Raw genomic sequence first — 18,148 nt, forward strand, 5'->3', positions numbered from 1 at the left:
GTCCATCCTCTGTAGTCTCAGTCCCTCTTCAGTATGCAATGCCTGTCCCTCTGCCACCATCAGCCCAACTCAGGGACCAGGAGGAATGGTTCATGCAGGATGAGCCCCCAGGACCTTCTGACCCCAGCCTCAATAGCAACTCAAAGAGACAGTGGGAGATGGGGCCCTGCACCCACCTGGGGGGAACCCTGGGCAAGTAGCATGCAGCAGCTCAGGAGCAGCCCTCTTTGGGGGCTGGCAGCCCAGAGCAGCAGATGTCAGATGGCTGCTGCTGCCCAAGGACCTCCAGGGGCTGGCCAGTTAGGGTGTGGGTGCCAAGAGCAGGGTGGTGGTGGTGGTGGCGTCTGGAGTGGTGTACTGTGGCCCCACCCACCCAGGGCCATGATCCAAGGGCTCAAGGACACTCTAACCCAGCAGTTCTTTATTTGGATGTTGGCCCAGCTTCCATGGGAGGGGGGTTGATAGGGCGGGGTGGGGAGGAAGCATAGAAATGGACATGGGGAGAGGGGGTGAGAGAAAAGTCCTCCAGTCACGGTGGGGGAGTGAGGGAAGATAGGCAGCACCCCAAACCCTGGGTGCTGGCTGAGGTGAGCAGAGCCACCACGGAGACCCTGGCCCGCTGCGGGTGGGTGCCAGGCCCTAGGCCCCACCTGAGGAGTTATAGCCAGGGGACCTCCTCAGGAGTGATCAGTTGCTTGAGCCTTCTTTATTTCCTGCCGGGGAGAAAGGAAGAGAGGCTGGGAAAAGGAAGAGGGTCTCACCCAGGGCCTGGGGCCGCCATATCACCTGTCCCAGCCTGTTTTCCCCATTTGCCAGACAGAGGTCTGAGGCCCCACCTCCACCCCCAGCCCACCTCGGAGAGCGCCTCCTTCAGAGCCCAGTAGGCCTTGTCCAGACTGTCGTTGACGATGATCAGGTCAAACAGGCCGGGCTCCTTGCCTGAGGGTGGGGGCAGGGTCAGTGGAGGCTCTGGTGACAGAGGTGGGGTCCGGGGACCCTTCACGTGGACCACAGTGCTGGGTGATGGCTCCAGCCCTCCTCTGCCCCTTGCTGGGTGGGACTGTTCTACTGTGGGGGTTGGAGAGGGTCCAGGGACGCGAAGTGACAGGTGCCCACACTTACTGCTCTCCATGTCAGCCTGGGCAGCAGCCAGACGCTTAGCCAGGCTCTCCTCCGTCTCTGTGTTCCGCTGGCGCAGCCGCTGCTCCTGAGACGAAGTATGAAAGTCAGAAGGTCAGAGCCTCCAGGGTTTCCCCCCACCGCCCTCCTCCCTTAGCCCCCACCAGAATATCCAGTGAGGGTGGCTGCACAAAGACGTAGATGGGCCGCAGGTCGGTCTTCTTGATGTTGCGCACGCCCTGCAGGTCCACATCCAGCACACAGATGCGGTTCATGGCCTGCACGGCCCGCACAGCTGCTTTGCTGGGGGATGATAGGAGGGGGGCTGCTCAGCTGTGGGCTCCTGAGGCCCTAGCAGCCCCCATGGCCTCGAAGAGCCTCAGTGGGACCATCACTGCCCATCCCTTGCTCTGGCCTCTCTGGGGGTGCCCACAGGGGCCCACCCTAACTGTGCCATCTGTTCCCTCTTTCTGGAAGTACTCCCTGAGCAACACTTGCACGAGGGGGCCCTCTGCTGGTCTGATGTGGCGGTAGGGAGGGCCACCTTCAGACCCTGGCCCAAGGCCTCTCCTTCTCCTGGCACCTGCTCCCAGGCCCCACACCACTCCATCACCCCAATCAGTCCCACCCACCAATCATGCCTCCAGAAGCTTCTGGCATCACCCCCTGGATCGTGCCCTCAGGCTAGCTATGGCGACCACCTCCCATATCCTGCATGCTGGGGCCCTGCTTGGAGAGGGATGCCCTGGCTATGGCCCCCATAGCACTACATGGCACGCCGTTGGGCTTCCTCATCCCCTGGCCACCCTTTGTAGGCCTTGGCACCTCACCCTAGGGTCACCGCGTACCATGTGCTCCTCATCCACTGGGGGGACTGCCCCTCAGCGGGCACTGTGTCCCAACAGTGGCCAAATGACCCCACTCGGCAGCCCACCACTCTTCCCATCTGCACCTGGGGCAGAGTATGCTGGGTCCTGTGGGGTCCCTGCCTCACACAGCTGGGTGGCTCAGGGACAGGCTATGCACAGAGCCATGCCTGGCCCTGCCTGCCTGTGTCAAGGCACTGCTTCCAGGCCTTGCAAGCCAGGTGCGAGGAGCCAGCAAAGACCCCGTTCTGGTTCGTTGTTGGGGGGGCAGCCGCTGTTGTGCCAGGGACCCTCTCAGGCTATCCCAGGGGTTGGAGGTGGGGGTGGGGCACAGTGCAACCTGCCGACCTATGAGACCCAGGTCCTCCAAGTCCTCATTGCATACCAGCCCCTTGTGTGGCCCACTGTTCTCAGAGCAGCCTGGCCAGGTAGACACAAATGGGGCTGGGCCAGGAGGGAGTGGCCTAGAGAGCCCTGACTGTGGCTGCATCTTGACCCCTGGGGGGCTGGGTCCCTTGCCCCAACTGCCCAGATGGCCCATAGAAAGAAACCCCCAACCTGGGGCCCAGCCAAGGGGAGATCCCCTGCCCAGGGCCCACAGAGAGATACCCCTGCCTGGGCTGCCCACTCTAGGTTCCTGAGAGAACTGGAGAAAGGGAGGGCCCCAAGCATGGCCCACCTGGTCCCATACAAGTTCCCTGAGAACTCAGCATGCTCGATGAAGTCTCCAGCGGCAATGTCTCGCTGCATCACCTCCCTGGTCACGAAGTAGTAATCTGCAAAGGAGGAGGAGCTGATGGGGAGACTGAGGCCTCATGCATCACTCTGACAAATGGAGGGCTGCTCCAGTCCTGTGCTGGAGCACTGAGGCCAGCTGGCAGAGCTCACCTTTGCCGTTCTCCTCTCCTGGCCTTGGGTCCCTTGTGGTGTCTAGGAACAGTACCAGTGACTGACTTGGGACACCTGGAGCCCCAGGCATCCCATCCCCAGGGCCTTGCCCACAGGCCCTGGCTCAGCCCATCTGGGGGTGTGGGAGAGGAGGCTCCAGGTTAGGGTCAGGAGTGTCGGGGCTTCCGCCCCACCGTGTGGGAGTACGGGGGGCTTCAGGGCATGTCAGCAGGGTTCCCCGCCCCCAGCTTCCTTGAGACCCTCCCCCACCTCCCCTGGGGCCTCACGGGACACGCTGAAGCCGAAGATGCTGCTGTGTTCCTGCAGGAGTCTCTTCAGTAGGGTGCTCTTCCCAGCCCCTGAGGGTCCGCTCACGACAACGGGCCTTGGTCCTGACATCCCTGTAGCGCGGGATGGGGGAGGCAAATATCAGCAGGGCCTTGCTCCCTATGGAAGTGGGCAAGGTGGCTGCAGTGCCCCCACCTCTGCCCCAAGTGAATTCACCCCAGAAATTGGGCAGAGCTGTGGGCAGTCACTCAGAGCCATGCTCAAACCCTGGCTATGCCTCCCCCTCCCTTTGAGTGTGCTACCTGGTAATACATGCACTGACCACAAATGTGTGGCCTCCCCAGCTTCCACTCCTATCGCACCCTCAAGGAGCTCCTGGGAGCGTCATGTCTGGGTCCCAATTCCTGTGTCTCCTGGCACCACACACCAGAGGTGCCCTTGGTCAAGGTCAGTGGAACCCAAGCCCTGTTCTGGGAACTTACACTGAAACGCAAGGGGCTGACCCCAAACGACCAAAGCTTCCTGACTCCCCTCTCTGACACTTGGGTCTCATGAAGCCAGCAGGAGAGCAGTGGGTGCCACCCTCCTAGCTCATAGCACAGGGCTCAGACACCTGCCACAGGTGAAAATGCCGAGGGCAGGAATAGTGGGGGAGCTCTGGAAGCATCAGCTTAGCCTGCTCTGTGCCCATCGGATCACCCCAGCACCCCTCATACAGGACCTACCTTCTGCGTGGGGTGCAGCCTCCGAGCTCACCTTGGGGCTGCTTGGGATGAGCTGAGAGGAGAGTGGTAATCCTTGCCTGCTCCCCACCCTCTAAGCACTAAATCTCTCCCAGGGCAGCCAGCACCACCTGCTCAGCAGAGGGCAAGGGCTGATCCTCACCCTAGAGATGTGCACTTGCCCACCCAGCCACGTGAGCAAGACGGGCTGAGGAAGGTCAGGTGCATCGGGAGCCTCAGAAGACAGGAATCGAGGCAGGCACTGAGCTAGGGGGCTGGGAGGCTATGTGTTGCCCCGAAGGGAGACTCTGGGAGGGCGTGTGGTGAGCTGGCCTAACCCCTCAGGGCTCTGTCTGTGGGGTGCCTGGTAAGGTGTGGAGGAGCAGTTAGTGGCCAGCAGACCAGCGACGAGGCCCAGGAGGGACAGGCCACTCTGCTTGGGGACACCCAGTCATCTAGCCCAGGGCAGCTCTCCAGCAGGGCCCCAGGTGGGCACTGCTTTCCTAATCCACAGTGAGGCCAACCTGGGTAATCTGGCTAAAGCACAGCTAGCTATTCTGGGACCATCATGCAAACACCCTGGAGAAGGAGTCGGGAAACAGATATGCTCCCCTGCTGAAGAGAGATAGAAGAAATGGACCCAGAGGAGCTCATCAATTATCTGTCACTTCTAAGTAACCAGTTCTTAGTTCCTTTGTCTCTTCCAAGTTTCCTATTACAATAGTACACAGTTTTTATCTAGCAACAGTCCCACTGGACTCCCAACTCCTTTCTGGTGTCTTGACTTTCCCACCCAAAGTGCCACCATACAAATGCCCACACGTGTGTGTGTGTGACTCCAAGCCCACTGCTGTTGCTGCCCAAAAGAGCGCAGCACCCTCCCTACCCTAAGAACTGGTGCATGGGAAGGTCTCATCTCTGGCTCACTGTTGGCCTTCACAAAGTTCATTCCTTTGCAGAATGAACGTCCATCCTGTGGGCAACCCAGCCCACACCCCTGGGTCTGTCCTGACTTCTAGACAGTGAGTGACCAGGGTTGTGGGGAGAGCTATGTCGGGGTGGAGGGGCATAGGAGGACAGAGGAGATATTGGGGGCCAGTCAGTCCCCGAGCAAGGATGCTGCTCCTAGAGGAACCCTGGAAAGAGGAAGGCTATGGAGGCTGGGGTCTGCCACCACACTGCCTGGCCTCTGGACTATGCCGAGTCACCACAGCACACACACTGCCTCCCCACCTTGCAAGCAGAGCAGCTGTGGTTGTTCAGCAGCGTAGGTCTTCCCAGGACCTGGCAGCATGTAGGCGCCACAGGAATGTGAGTTTCTCCAGGGTGGGGGCAACATCAAGTGGACACGTGGCAATGCTCACAAGAGATGGACCAGAAAGCCTACCTGGGCCTTGCTCACAGCAACAAACCCTCAACTCAGTGGATGCAGCTGGTGCCTTCTGGACCCAACTTGGGGTATCCACCTCCAGGGAGGGGAGGACCCATCCTGCCTATCTATGAAGAAGCCCCTCAGGAACACTATGCTCCTTTGCCATGTGTCCAACTTGAACAGGCGTCCCGCCCTCACATCCCACAGCCCCCAACTGTAAACCTGCCAGCAACACCCAGAGGCTACATGGTCTTGACATGCCCTGTGCCTCCAGGCCAGCACACAGGCCCCTAACATGTTTCCCTGGCAGTTCCTGCCCTGTTCCCCATGCCTGCAATCATGGCCAGATGTTGTGGTCATAAGCACTAACATCTGGACACTGCAAACCTACATAGGGAAGACATGTCTTCAATCAGGACCAAACACTACACATGGAAGTCCCAGAGCCTGAAACCCTCAAGCACTAACATCTGGACACTGCAAACCTACATAGGGAAGACATGTCTTCAATCAGGACCAAACACTACACATGGAAGTCCCAGAGCCTGAAACCCTCAAGGAGCATGCTGTGCACAAGTCTTACTCATCATCTTACCTAAAAACACTGGTTTCTATCTGGCTTTCTACCCCATGTCATGAACCCTGGGGGCATGGGCACGGCGCCTGCATCCCACTGAGACCTCTCATCCCCAGCCCAACAACCACTGGCAGTAAGCAGCAGGTATGTATGCACGCATGGGGATCGGCTGATGGCTCCAAAGTTCACTCCCTGCCTGGGTCCGAATCATCACCCTACCCTGCCAGCCCACTCCTCACAGGGTATCCTCCTGAGCCCCAACCTGCCCCTCAAGTCCAGGCCCCAGGCCTTCCCAATGCTGGCCATCCATCGTGCCCTCCTTCAAAGGTTACACTACTGATGACAAGGGGAGGGGGCACCCACCTAGCACCACTGCCTTGAGGTGGGTGGGATCCAGAGTCCTTCCTCTTGTGGAGCTCTTCCCTGAGGTCACCTCCTCTTAGCACAAGGGCCTGAACCACAGCGACCATGTCAGAGTGGCCTAGCCCTGCAGAAGGCACTTGGGGAGTCGCTGGGTACTGGGCTCCACCCAGTGATCATGGTGATAGAGTGCTCACTAAAGCCACCTTTGACAGGAGCACACTCAGTGTGAGACAGACCTCAGGGCCTCTCAGTCCCAGTGATCAAGTGTGCCAGATACCCCTGAGCCTGATTTTGGCCCCAGCAGCTGGCAGAACTGATTGGCAGTTAGGAATGCTCTGTATTCTCTATTCCTTGACTATTCCACAATTCCGAACCCCAGCTTCCTGGCAAAAAACTGGAAATTTCACAAGGATAGCAATAAGGATCAGGGATGCAATTTCTGTAGGAGTCACTGGTGCAAGCCTGTGCATTCTGGAATGCTCTCTGCTGGAACCCCTCACAAGGAGCTCCTCAGGCAGCACTGGAAGGCTTGCCTCGAGAAGCATTTCCTGCTCTCCTTCCTGCTTCCACCTGCCTTCCCGCCCTGTCCCAAGGGCTGGGCATGGCCACCACCCCACTTCCCTCCCCGTGAGACACTAAGACAAGATGCAACCCTCTGAGGATACAGAGAAGGGAAAGTCAAACCCCACCAGCCCTCTTGCAAAACAAAATACAAGTCACAAGACATGAGTTGATCTGGGTTAGGATAGCTGGTCATGCCCCATCCCCCAAACAGGCTGTGTGGGACAGGAGAACTACCCTGGCCTTGGCCTCAGGTGCTCCGTGTGTGGGATACGTCCTGGCCCAATGACCTTAAAAAACCACTTAACCTTCAAGAACCTGACTTGAAGTGGGAGAGCCACAATGCAGCCAGCGATTTTCTTCTCACTTCCTCTCCCAGCAGTGGGGTGAGACCATGCCTTCCCTGAGAGGAAGCTTGTCCTTCAAAAGTGTTGGCAAGAAGCCACACTATGGAGGACTGAGGCCTGTCATGGCACTACACAGCTGCATCTGGATCTCTTTCCATCAAGGAGAAGAACCGCGATTCAGTCCCACATGAGATCCTCAGTTCTAGCCCTAAGGGAAGGCAGAGGGGGCATGAAAGGGAAAGGGGTCCAGGACATACAAATCGCAGAGCAAGAAAAAGCCCAAGCCCTTCTGGTTGGGGCAGGGTTCACTCTCACAGAGAGGGGAACAAAGGTCAAGCACACCCAGGCTCAGCCAAGGACCAGGGAAAACCAAAGCTTAGAAACATGCAGGCTCAGCCAGGGACCAGGGGAAATCAAGGCCCAGCACACACAGGATCAGAAAAGGACCCAGGGGGAACAGAAGCCTGGTACACAGGTTCAGCCAGGGGTCAGAGCCCGACTGAAGGGCACCTGCCTCCATACCAGTGCCCCAGCAGCTCACCCTCTGTGCTTCCCCTTTTCTCCTTGAGGACTGAGGTCACTTCCTTCCGCCCCCAACCACATCATAATACCTTCCTTCTTGCTCTTCCTCAAATCCTCTGAACGTGTTTCTTGGGCTATGCTAAATGTGACGCAAAAGATGGAGATCAACAGTTCAAGTGTTTAAAAAAAAAAAAAAGTTTGGGTGTGGCTGAAGAAAAATGTACAACTTCAGAACTTGCAGAATCTGCTACTCAAATAAACTGCTGATCTTACCAGTTCCAGACAAAGGTCAAGGGCTGGATCAACGTGTTCTCAGAATCTAAAGAAAAGCCCAGGCAAACTACACCTATCACAGGTGTGGCACCAACCCAGATCACAAGCTGGCCTGGTGTGTGCAGGCAAATGTGTGGAATTCTTACAAGAAGAGGGCAGAGTGGGGACTCACGTGGCAGGAAATTCAGCTTGTCAGTGATAAGACAGGAAGCCACACCCACCCCACATCCCTCCTGGTGCTGAAGGTGAAGGTTTTCCTGGGTCCCTCACAAGTCATGGTCTGGGAAGTGAAAGAGTGACGGAAAAGTCCAGAAAAGTCCACATTTGGCCAGGCATGCTGCCAAAGGGCACTCACAGGGGACTCGTGCAAGGCTGACCATGAGAAGCACATCTTGGCCTCCCTCCTCTTGTCCCCGTGGGCCTCATCCCACACTGGCCAATCATCACCTGAGCTTCCACCTTCTCCACTCCTATCAAAAGACACTGATAACATGTGAGGCAGCACACCTCACTGCTCCTCCTTAAACCAGCATCTGGGTGGAGACTCACTCCTTCTCACTGCTCCCAAAAGAATGTCTAAAATCAGCAGATGGACAGCTCCAGCAACCCAGACTTGAGGTGTCTTGTCCTGAGGGAAGCTGAACCTCAACTACTATGCCCACGAGTCAGGAAGGCCTGCCACCAACAACTTGCTCCTGCGTGGAGTACCCATATCTGCAATGTCAGATATGTCAGCCCAGCAGAGCTGGGCTGAGGGGCTGGCCAGGAACCTGCAGCAGTCCCAGGGGCCCTCTTGGCTGCGAGTCCTTGGAGCAGTCAGCTCCGCCCACCTAGGACGCCCCTGCGTTTGCAATACTTGGGAACCAAACATAGCACCAAAGCTGGACCACCGGGAGCGTTTCCCAACTGTTATCTGTGCTGCTCCTCTTGAGCTCGGGGTAGACTACATATTTCTACAGGCCGGGTGAGCTAATCGGGACTTCTGCGACTCTGCCATACCAGGGGCAACCTAAGGTCCTTCAAAACCCTGATCTCGCAGGATTTTCGGCTCTGCTGTGTGGCCCACCTTGGAGAGGGGTGTCAGGCTGCTTCCCCTCTCTGCCCCTCCGCATCCTGCAGGGTCCACAATGGCATCCAGCATGAAGTCCTCAAACTGCAGGGGAGCTGCAGCTGTTTGGAGCTTCCCCGTGCCAGGAGAATTTAATTTCCTCCTACATTTTGAGGACCGACACAGGGGAACCAGCTTTTAATTTGTCGAAGTAAAATAGGAACTACCAAAAGCAATTCTAAAACACAGACACATGGGATACAACTTCAAAGCGAAGGAAATCTTCCCTGAATTTGCCTCTATGAGAAGACGCACTACCCCCTCCCTGTCTACCCCGCTTTGCTCGCCCCGAGACGGAACTCTGGAAACCACTGAGGACCGACGAGGGCAATTTCGGTGGCTGGCGGGATGACAGAATTCACGAGCACAGCCCCACGAGTCCCTCAGGCAGGTCCACGACACCGGCGCTCAGCACGGGCTCTGGCGGCCCCTCGCACGCAAGCAACGGCAGTCCCCGCCTATCCTCCGCGGATTCAAACAGCTACACGTGAGCCCGGGGCTGGACTCCCCAGGAAGGCCCTCCCGGGGCCTGCGCGCGCCCGGACCTCCGCCCCCCTGCGAGGGGCCGCCACTCACCGTCCGAGGGGGCCCGGCCCAGGACGGCCGCCGCCAGCCCGGCCAGCGGGCGCCGCAGCATGAAGGGCCGCCGCCACCGCCCGCGGGGACGTACGTCACAGAGCAGCGCCGCGCCGGCCCAGCCTCTCTCCGCCCCTCAGAGAAGCACTTCAGCGCGGCGCCGGACCCGCCTCAGCCAGCGGGCTAGCTGGTCGGAGCTGCTCCGGACTCGCCCCGCCTTTCAAGGCTGTACGTCAGCGCCGCACGACGCTGCGCCCGCCGGATGACGTTGTGGCGGTGCCGCAGGAGGACTGAAAGCTGCGTTTACAGTGATTGTGGTTTGGGTTCTGGCCAGTCCGGCACCCGATTGGCTAGTGGCGGCGTGGCCGCTGGTCGTCGAGGCCGCTCCGGAGACGGTGAGGGTGGCAAGTTGGTGCCGGAAAGGCGCCGCGTTGCGCGGGCTTGGAGGGCTTCCCACAAGGGAGGGTCCGGGCCCCGCCGCGAGCCGCCCTCGAGGGCAAGGGAATGGGCGGGTATCGCTTGGGAGGTTTATAGCATTTCGTTGCCCTGCTGAGTCACGTCCTAAGGCGTTAGGAAGCCTGCAGATGCCCTGCCCTGACAGGGGATAGCGAGGCAAACCTTCTCATCTCGGCCGGGAGGGCTCGTTTTCTGGGGTTTGAACGTCTGATACACCAGGTCTTCGACATTTGAAACAATTGGTTTGTCACCGCGGAAACCTCAGTTTCCCTGGGACTCAAGGTTTATTAAGCCGCGGCTGCCCTTTTGTAATCTTTACCTCGCTGGATTTTGTGAGAATGCAATGACCTTGGAAAACAAGGTATGAGCTAGTCTTCTCCGTTTACGTTGCATTCCATCCTCAGAGTGGTTTCCCTGACTCAGCAACCCACCAGAATGGTCCCGGGCCCTGCTGCAGACGTACTAAATCAGAATTTTGGGGAGTAGGACTGGGGCATCTCCGGGTCAAAAACGTTCCACAGGTGATTCTAATGCCAGGTCAGGGCTGGAAGCCTGATAGGTTACTGGGCAAGACTGGCACTGACCTGGTAATGTCTTGGAGACCGCTTTGTTCCTGGCTGGGATTTGGTGAGAATCAGTTAGGTGGAAAAGCCTGCCTTTTAAAAAGATCTCTCATTTCTTTGCCTAGCAGGTCACACACTTGGCCAGTGACTGACCCTGGGCCTTCACGTGCTGCAGGAAGAATGGTGGCCAAGGGCAGACTGCTTGGGTAAGCATGGACTTCCAGGCCTGTTGGGACTGCTGTAATGGGGCCACCCAAAGAATGCCAACTCAAGAGCCTTAGGCTCTGCTGCCTCAGGAAAACTTCCAGAGCCAATGTGTTTATCTGGAGAATACATACAAGTACATATGTGTGGACACCTTAACAGTGTTGAAGGAGGAATAGAAGTGACTTGTGAGTACCTGGCAGCAAACAGATGTGATGGTGGTCACTGTCCTATTCAGAGCCTGCGGGCTAGCCATGGAGAAGATCATGGCCTTCCTTCTCTTACCACCAGAATTGCCTCCCGGTCTGCATGTTCCTCTCATTCCCTGGTCTCCCCCAAGTGAGAAGTATTGATGGAGGAGAAAATGAATGCAGGTTTTGAATTGTTTCTGTGGAATCTAGGGAGAGGGATGTGGCACCTGAAGCTCTGGGTTAGTATGAAGATGGAGAAGGGACTCGGGCTGCAGAGTTCCCAGGAGGGCCCTCATGCTGGAGAAGGTTCATGTTGGAACTGCAACTGCAACTGCTGTTTGGTGGGAAAACATCCATTCTTTCCCCTCAAGGGTTGACTCCAGCCCCTTCCAGAAGCCTCCTGAGTCACCAACCCCAGGTTCTCCGGAGTGGCTGTGTCCTGGGCTCCCTGGTGCTGCTTAGGTACAGGTCCTGCCCTGACTGCAGGTTCTTCTGGTGCTGGAGTTTACCCACCACCTCCTTTCTCCAGTCTTGCACTTCTGGAGGCAGGGACTGGATTCATTTTGCCAAAATTTACGAGCCCTTAGCTAGGGAGGGTCTGGGAATTGACAGCAAATAAGATGCAGTTCTTGCCCCAGGCCATCAGACAAGTGGGCCCTCAGCCTGAGGTGTCAGCTGGGGAGTGCAGGAGGTCGTGGGAACCACAACCAAAGCAGAAGCTGCCATACTGTGGCTGTGCATGGCCCATGTGCTCATGCTGGCTGCTTTGTGGAGAGAGAAGTCCTGAAGGTCTGGTGGGAGCTACTGAAGTGATGTGAATATCAGGTTTTTAGAATCACTACCCGCAAAGCTGGGGAACTTAATTGGAATTGAAATGGGGACCGGGTGGGAGGCTGTTGGGAAGGTTTGCATTGATGTGACTGCCCATGCAGTGAGGGAGTTGGGAAAAGGCACATGGTGAGTGTGCAGGATGCCTGTCCACCGTGAGTGTTCAAAAGAATGCCAGGAGAAGAAGGTCACTTCCAGAGTACCTGACAATTCCAGGAAATTCTGGCACTCGTTTGAGTGCATTCTTTCTCAAACCTGTGAGTAAACAGATGGACTGAGGCACAGCCTGGGGCTCTGAATTCAAGTTGCATGAAAGCCAGCCTGGAAGGGACTTTGGGGCGGGGAGTCACAGGAAAGGCTGGGGCAGGGAAATCGAGGTCCCGAGTGGGTGAGACAAATGTGGGGTCACGTGGCTGGGTAGAGTGGGGCATGAAGAGTACCTAGTCCTTTCCTGTCACCTTGGAGCATGTGCTCTGCTGTGTGCAGGAGTGCTGAGCTCCCACCACACTCAGAAGCCAAGTGGACCAGGTGTCTCGGTCTGCTTGGGCTGACCTAGCAGAACACCACAGACCAGGCAGCTTCTGAAAGCTGGAAGTCTGATATTAGGGTGCCAGCAGGGTTCTAGTTAAGTCTCTCTTCCTGGTTCAGAGATGGCTGCCTTCTTGCAGTGTCCTCATATGGAGGAGAGAGTTAGCTCTCTGGTCTCTTCCTCTTATAAGGGCACCAATCCTACTGGGGGGACCCTACCCTCACGACCTCATCTAATCCAAATCACCACCCAAAGGGCCCACCTCCTGCCACCATCTCATGGGGGGTTACGGCTTCAATGTGTGAATGGGGAAGGGGGCGTGGGATGGACTCAAATGGTCAGTCCACAGCACCAGGTTTGCAGTCCCCTGGAAGTCAGCTTCCCACTCAATGCTGTAGTCCAGCACCCTAGCCATGGGGCCAGGCTTCACCAGAGACACCCACCAGGGTCCTGGCTGTGGACTCTGTCCTCACCCATCTGAGAGCCTTGTGGGCTCACCCCTGCAGCCTCTTTCTAGATGTGGGGTGGAGCTACTCTGACCACATCCTGCCCTGGTGCGGGTTGCTGTGTGCCGCTGTAGGAGCTGGGCTGCGTGACCACTCTGGTCCTGGCACCAACCACTGACCAGCACGTGTGTGTCTGCAGCCTGCTCTGGCAGCGTGTGGTGACAGGGGCTGCCCTTGAGAGCCGCCGCCAAGTGTATATGTCCTCCCGGCGCGCTGATTGCAACAGAGCCTCACTCACTCGAGTGCACCGGCAGACCTATGCACGCCTCTACCCTGTGCTCCTGGTCAAGCAGGATGGTTCCACCATCCACATCCGCTACCGGGAGCCTCGACGGATGCTCACAGTAAGCTTCCTTCCCCGACACTCCCCTGCGGTGCAGGTCTTGGAGGACTTAGCCTGTAGAAACTGCTTCTCCAGGGGTTCCTGGGGTCAGAACCTAACATCGCTGGACTGGGGAGGGAGGGCGAGTCATGGGTCAGAATTGTTTGAGGAGAGGGAGGAGGGTGACCCGGAGCTCACTCCACACACCAAGATGAGAAAGCAATAGTGAGCTGTGTGTTCGAAAAAATATCACGTGTTGGGAAAACAAGCAGAAAAAGTTTTTTAAAAAATAAAAGCTTCAAAGGGAGAGAAAACCCAACAGAACACGTAAGACCTAAACTGTGTGGCAGATGATAACAAGGTGAAGTGGAGACCCTGGAGAACATCCTGGTACCCTCCACCTGAGCCATGTACACATTCCTTCCTCCCCGCAGATGCCCGTGGACCTGGACTCTCTGTCCCCAGAGGAGAGGCGTGCACGGTTCCGGAAACGAGAGGCCCAGGTCAAAGAGAAGGAGGAGGAGCCAGAGCTCGGTGACGACTTTGATATGGAGCAGTACAAGCAGTTTTGGACCAAAAAGTGATGGTGCCTGGAAGCTGCTCTGACCGAGGGGGATACTGTGGAGCAGGGAGGGGCATGTGTTTTTAAATCATGTTTTCACAAAGCTGTGTCCATCTTGTCTTTCCTTTTCATGTGCCCTAGCCTGGAGGGTCTCTACAACTGAGCTGAATGGAGGGCTTAGAATCAGGTCAGCTCTGGTTTTAGGATGCGGTCCAAAGGGCATGTGATCCTTCAACAGTACCGAGGTCATGGGTGCTCTTCCTACTGCAGGGAAGCCTGGCCACTGCTGTACCTGCCCCTCTGGGTCCTGGAACCCCCTTGGCTCTAGCGCTGCCTTCAGCCTTAGGGCACCAGGGACTCTCCTGGGGGAGCACAGTGGCCACCAAGAGTAGGTGGGAGGAGCAGGGTGTCTGGGATCCAAGGACATCTGCACCTAGCCTACAGCTGGCCTGCCCTACCCCTCACCAGGGCTCCCTCAGCCCTACCCAGCACGCTGTGGGAAGGTGCTCCCCATCAAAGGGGCCAAAGGGACTGGCTGCTCCCCTTTGTTAATGCCACTGAGGTCTGCAGTGCATTGTAGCTACAATCTGCTAGGCCTTCCAGTTGACTGCTGCCTTTTGGCTCCAGGGGTTGATTTTACCCTGGCAGCCTCCCAGCCTTTGTAAGGCAGCTAACCCGGCCCAGGCCTGGGGCTGCTTCTCATTAGGTCCTTGGTTGTCAGGCTCCTTTTCATAAACCTGAGGGCCAGTTGTAGAGCACTGTCATATAGTAGATGGTGGGGACGGCATTCTGTTCATGACCTGGGAGGCAGGAGCCAGCAGCCTGTGGGAGATGAACCCTGTACGTTATCTCTAGATCAGAAGGCCAACCCCTTCTGGTCCACTCACCACACCAGCACTGTACAGCTGCACAGGCACATCCACTGCACTGCCCTGCACTGTACAGCTGCACTCCCCACCCACCACCACCCTGCCCCCACGGCAGCTGTCCACTCCAGGCCCTGCCAACCTGGCTTGCTCAAGGATGCCCTGCCCCCGGCAGCTGTCAGGCAAGTGAGGGATTCCCCGAGAAAGCAGGTTCAGAGGAAGACCAGGTGAAAGGCCTCTTCTCACTTAATTCCCTGCCAGCCCATCAGGGGAACTCACTGAGTAACCTGCAGGAGGGCAGTGTCTTGTGAAAGGACTAATACAAAGGGCATACAGAATAACACTCTTGACACCTTGTTGTAAATTCCTCAGAGAACATTTGTTCACCCTACGGTTCAATTCAGCAGGGGTCGGCTAATAGAGTGGCACCCCTCCACTCACTAGCACCGTTATCGCTGAATCGAGTCTGGTTCGCTGTGGTGATAAACGGAACGCGCTTGCCCTACAACTAGCTCAATTTACTTCGGATACTGAGCCATCACCTGACAGCAGCAATGACCGAAACGGTGCCGAATGAGAAGCATCTGCCAACACTTTGTGGGTGACGGAGGCGTTCTCTGCGCTGTCTGGGGAACGAACGCGATGAGCTGTGCTTGAATGCTTCCGTGGGAACGGACACAGCCGGTACCCCCGTGGGCGGAGGACGAGAGGTGCAGGCGCGACCTGACCTTGGCGGCTCCCTGTCTCTGGGGCAGCCTGCTACCTGATAGAAACCTCAAGCAGCTATAGCAGGGAAACTTAGTGCAGGTTTGCAGACGTCTCTTCAGTGCCTGCCCCTCTGCCGGCACAGCCAAGGGAACACAGCACACAATGGGAACAGTGACTCTGGAGCGTCACCCACATAACGTGACTTCTAATGACGGCTGTCCTGTCATTGGGGTGCCCGGGTCCAGCCTCCGCACCTTTGCCAGTGCCGCCGCTGGGGCCGCGGCAGTGCGCAGGCGCTCGGGGGCCAGCACTGAGGCACATGCGCGCCGGGGCGGGACACCTTCGGGAGTTGAGGGGGGAACAGAGCGCAAGCGCACGGGTTTGGCGCGGGCGTGACGTCACCGCGTGCGACGCGTGAGTGGGAGCGGGGACCTGTGGGGCCTGGGTACCGGGAAGTCCGGAGGTAGAGGGCTGCTTATTACCATGTTCGGCTCCAGCCGCGGCGGCGTGCGCGGCGGGCAGGACCAGTTCAGCTGGGAGGATGTGAAGACTGATAAGCAGAGGGAGAACTACCTGGGTGAGCGGGGCGCAGGGACCGGGGGCTCGCGGGCTGGGGGCGCGCCGACCCGCGGGCCGTGCCGAGCACTCGGCGTTCCGTTCCCTGCAGGCAACTCGCTGATGGCCCCAGTGGGCCGCTGGCAGAAGGGCCGTGACCTCACCTGGTACGCCAAGGGCCGGGCGCACAGCGCGGGTATGAGCCGGGAGCAGGAGCTGGCGGCTGTGAGGCAGGCGGAGCAGGAGGCGCTCATGGCAGCGCTGTGAGTGCGCCTTGAGAGCTTGGGTCGGGGTGGGGGTGGGGGTGGGGGGGGCGGGGAGGGTGTTGGTTTACCTCCAGGTGGGGGCGCGGCAGGGGCTGGGGCAGGGCCCGAGGAGAGGTCCGCAGATCCCTGAAGCTCACGCGCGGCCCCCGCAGAGGCTACAAGAACGTAAGGAAGCAGCCTACCGGCCTGAGCAAGGAGGTGAGAGGTGGGCCTTCCGGGAGTGCGGGGGCGGGATTGGGAGGGGACTGACCCCGCGCTGCGGTGAGCATTTGCACTCCCCCCCACAACAGGACTTTGTCGAAGTCTGTAAGCGGGAAGGAGGTGACCCCGAGAAGGGAGTGGACCGGCTCCTGGGACTGGGGAGCTCCAGGTGCGGGGCCGGAGGGTCCTTGGGGGCCCCAGAAATCGCGAGGGCGTGGCTCCTCGGGGCTCCGCACTGTCAGCCGCCCAGGTGGACGCTAGCATGGGTCGTCTGGGCGCACCACTTCTCTAGGGAGGCTTGGGGATGGGGGGCGGTCCTCGCCGTGGGTGTGTGTGTGGGGCGGTGTATCTCACCATGGGGGGATCTCACCCACGTCCCCGCAGTGGCTCTGCAGGGCGAGTGGCGCTGTCCCGGGAAGACAAAGAGGCTGCTAAGCTGGGGCTTTCAGTGTTCACGGTAACTACCCCCAAACATCCTGGTTTCCCGTGGTGGGGTGAGGGGCGGTCTGAGTGCCTCTTCCTGTTGAGGGCCATGGGGGCAGGCCGTCTCTCCTTGGGGATACCCTCCCAGCTTCTGGCTGGTTCTCGCCGGTCGGTAGGGGCGCCCCGCACACCCCCTGAGTGGCTTTTCTTGGCAGCACCACCGCGTGGAGAGCAGTCGGACAGGGACCTCCCCGGCCTCAGCCAAAAAGAAGCCTCGGTCAGAGGAGAAGGTGGAGCCGGGGTAAGGCCTCCAAGGGCACAGAACTCACTGTTTTCTCAGCATGCTGGCTGTTTCTCCAGTCAGTGAACTCCCCAGCTCCAGCCCCTTTTTTCTTTTGAGGCATCTCTGGAGATCCTGAGCCCTGGGGTGGTCTCATGACTGCCTACCAACCCCCAGCAGGGTCAGGGGCCCTGGAGGAGGATGCTGAGACATGGGCCACTTGTGTGAGGGTCTGGGGAGCACAGGAGAGGGTCACCACCCGGCTCCAGGAGTGCAGGGGCATCCCAATGGGAGGGCTGGAAGGAACCATGAGATTGTCAGGTGCTGCCCTAAAGAGCTTTCTGCCGTGGTTGGAATGTGTCTTGTGATGCCGACCATGGTAGCCACTGGCCACACATGGTACTGAGGAGTTTCCTTTAGTGATTTGAGGTTGAAATGGCTACACATGGTCAGTAGCTACTGTGGTGGCCCCACCCCCGGCTAGACCCCCAAAACCCCAGAGGCTCCTGGCGCTCTGTATCACCCTTTGCAGCCCTGAAAGCCACAGGAAGAGCAGGAAAGAGAAGAAAAAGAAGAAGAGGCACAAGAAAGAGAAGAGGAGGAAAGAAAAGGAGCACGGGAGGGGGCCGGATTCCTCACAGCCCCCTGCGCCCATCCAGTAGGTGCAGCTGCCTGGGGATGGAGACGGAGGGCTGGGCAGGCAGGGGCCCTCACGCCAGGTGTCCCCTGGTCTCCCTTAGGCATGACTCAGACTCCTCGCCTTGCTGCAAGAGGAAGCGCAGGCATGACAGTGACTGAGGCCCAGGGATCTGGAGGGGCCTGTGGGGGTCACCCCAGGTCCCCAAAGAGGCTTAGTTGTGGCCAAGTGTGGCTACTTCTATTCTTCTTTGTGTTGACTCATTCTTTGTACTTAAATAAACTTATTTTAAGTGGAAAGTGGCTCATACTAAAGGGAAGGTTGTTGTCATGTGTCACAATAGAAAGTGATGTGTGAAAATGGTAAATCTCTTGCGTTCCAACAAGACTACCTGCAAGCCCATTGGGAGGGGCACTGTCCTTTTGGTGGTCAGCATCCTGGGGTCCCATGTTGGCCTGGTCCCCTGCAT

The 18,148-nt window shown here is 58.1% G+C and overlaps 3 protein-coding genes across 10 annotated transcripts; 2 read left to right on the top strand and 1 right to left on the bottom strand.

The window, feature by feature from the left end:
• Positions 1 to 399: 399 nt before the first annotated feature.
• Positions 400 to 9,976, bottom strand: GUK1 (guanylate kinase 1). 6 transcript variants are annotated; one of them, XM_067032190.1, is made up of 9 exons: positions 9,583 to 9,781; positions 8,965 to 9,109; positions 3,161 to 3,274; positions 2,874 to 2,915; positions 2,665 to 2,761; positions 1,284 to 1,422; positions 1,123 to 1,207; positions 854 to 939; positions 400 to 713 (listed from the first exon to the last, which is right to left on the bottom strand). In XM_067032190.1, the coding sequence occupies exons 2-9, from the start codon at positions 9,008 to 9,010 to the stop codon at positions 678 to 680; spliced, it is 645 nt and encodes a 214-aa protein (XP_066888291.1). In that variant the 5' UTR covers positions 9,011 to 9,109; positions 9,583 to 9,781; the 3' UTR covers positions 400 to 677. The 6 variants fall into 6 exon arrangements, with proteins under 6 accessions (XP_066888291.1, XP_066888294.1, XP_058919335.1 ...); XM_067032193.1 differs by having other exon boundaries at positions 2,874 to 3,006; positions 9,583 to 9,675; XM_059063352.2 differs by lacking the exon at positions 8,965 to 9,109 and having other exon boundaries at positions 2,874 to 3,006; positions 9,583 to 9,976.
• Positions 9,581 to 13,846, top strand: MRPL55 (mitochondrial ribosomal protein L55). 3 transcript variants are annotated; one of them, XM_059063357.2, is made up of 4 exons: positions 9,581 to 9,977; positions 10,730 to 10,807; positions 12,999 to 13,203; positions 13,616 to 13,846. In XM_059063357.2, the coding sequence occupies exons 2-4, from the start codon at positions 10,782 to 10,784 to the stop codon at positions 13,763 to 13,765; spliced, it is 381 nt and encodes a 126-aa protein (XP_058919340.1). In that variant the 5' UTR covers positions 9,581 to 9,977; positions 10,730 to 10,781; the 3' UTR covers positions 13,766 to 13,846. The 3 variants fall into 3 exon arrangements, with proteins under 3 accessions (XP_058919340.1, XP_058919341.1, XP_058919342.1); XM_059063358.2 differs by having other exon boundaries at positions 9,843 to 9,977; positions 10,727 to 10,807; XM_059063359.2 differs by having other exon boundaries at positions 9,977 to 10,399; positions 10,727 to 10,807.
• Positions 13,847 to 15,703: 1,857 nt separating this feature from the next.
• Positions 15,704 to 17,978, top strand: C4H1orf35 (chromosome 4 C1orf35 homolog). The gene is made up of 8 exons (XM_059063346.2): positions 15,704 to 15,894; positions 15,985 to 16,135; positions 16,291 to 16,336; positions 16,429 to 16,508; positions 16,724 to 16,796; positions 16,978 to 17,063; positions 17,575 to 17,700; positions 17,783 to 17,978. Exons 1-8 carry the CDS (start codon positions 15,801 to 15,803, stop codon positions 17,838 to 17,840), a joined length of 714 nt encoding a protein of 237 aa, XP_058919329.1. The 5' UTR covers positions 15,704 to 15,800; the 3' UTR covers positions 17,841 to 17,978.
• The last annotated feature ends 170 nt before the right edge of the window (positions 17,979 to 18,148 follow it).

This window comes from Kogia breviceps, chromosome 4, assembly GCF_026419965.1.
Source record: "Kogia breviceps isolate mKogBre1 chromosome 4, mKogBre1 haplotype 1, whole genome shotgun sequence".
NCBI classification, from domain to species: domain Eukaryota; kingdom Metazoa; phylum Chordata; class Mammalia; order Artiodactyla; family Physeteridae; genus Kogia; species Kogia breviceps.

What these genes read in the sequence shown, in the direction of transcription:
- MRPL55 (XM_059063357.2), top strand. Translation starts at nt 10,782, where the DNA reads ATGGTGGCCAAGGGCAGACTGCTTGG. An exon ending in GCCAAGGGCAGACTGCTTGG is followed by an intron (nt 10,808 to 12,998) that starts GTAAGCATGGAC and finishes GTGTGTCTGCAG; the next exon opens with CCTGCTCTGGCAGCGTGTGG. An exon ending in AGCCTCGACGGATGCTCACA is followed by an intron (nt 13,204 to 13,615) that starts GTAAGCTTCCTT and finishes TCCTCCCCGCAG; the next exon opens with ATGCCCGTGGACCTGGACTC.
- GUK1 (XM_059063348.2), bottom strand. Translation starts at nt 9,643, where the DNA reads ATGCTGCGGCGCCCGCTGGCCGGGCTGGCGGCGGCCGTCCTGGGCCGG. An exon ending in CCAGGCTGACATGGAGAGCA is followed by an intron (nt 940 to 1,122) that starts GTAAGTGTGGGC and finishes CCCCACCCTCAG; the next exon opens with GCAAGGAGCCCGGCCTGTTT. An exon ending in TGAAGGAGGCGCTCTCCGAG is followed by an intron (nt 714 to 853) that starts GTGGGCTGGGGG and finishes TCTCCCCGGCAG; the next exon opens with GAAATAAAGAAGGCTCAAGC.
- C4H1orf35 (XM_059063346.2), top strand. Translation starts at nt 15,801, where the DNA reads ATGTTCGGCTCCAGCCGCGGCGGCGTGCGCGGCGGGCAGGACCAGTTC. An exon ending in GCAGAGGGAGAACTACCTGG is followed by an intron (nt 15,895 to 15,984) that starts GTGAGCGGGGCG and finishes CGTTCCCTGCAG; the next exon opens with GCAACTCGCTGATGGCCCCA. An exon ending in TGGGGCTTTCAGTGTTCACG is followed by an intron (nt 16,797 to 16,977) that starts GTAACTACCCCC and finishes TTTTCTTGGCAG; the next exon opens with CACCACCGCGTGGAGAGCAG.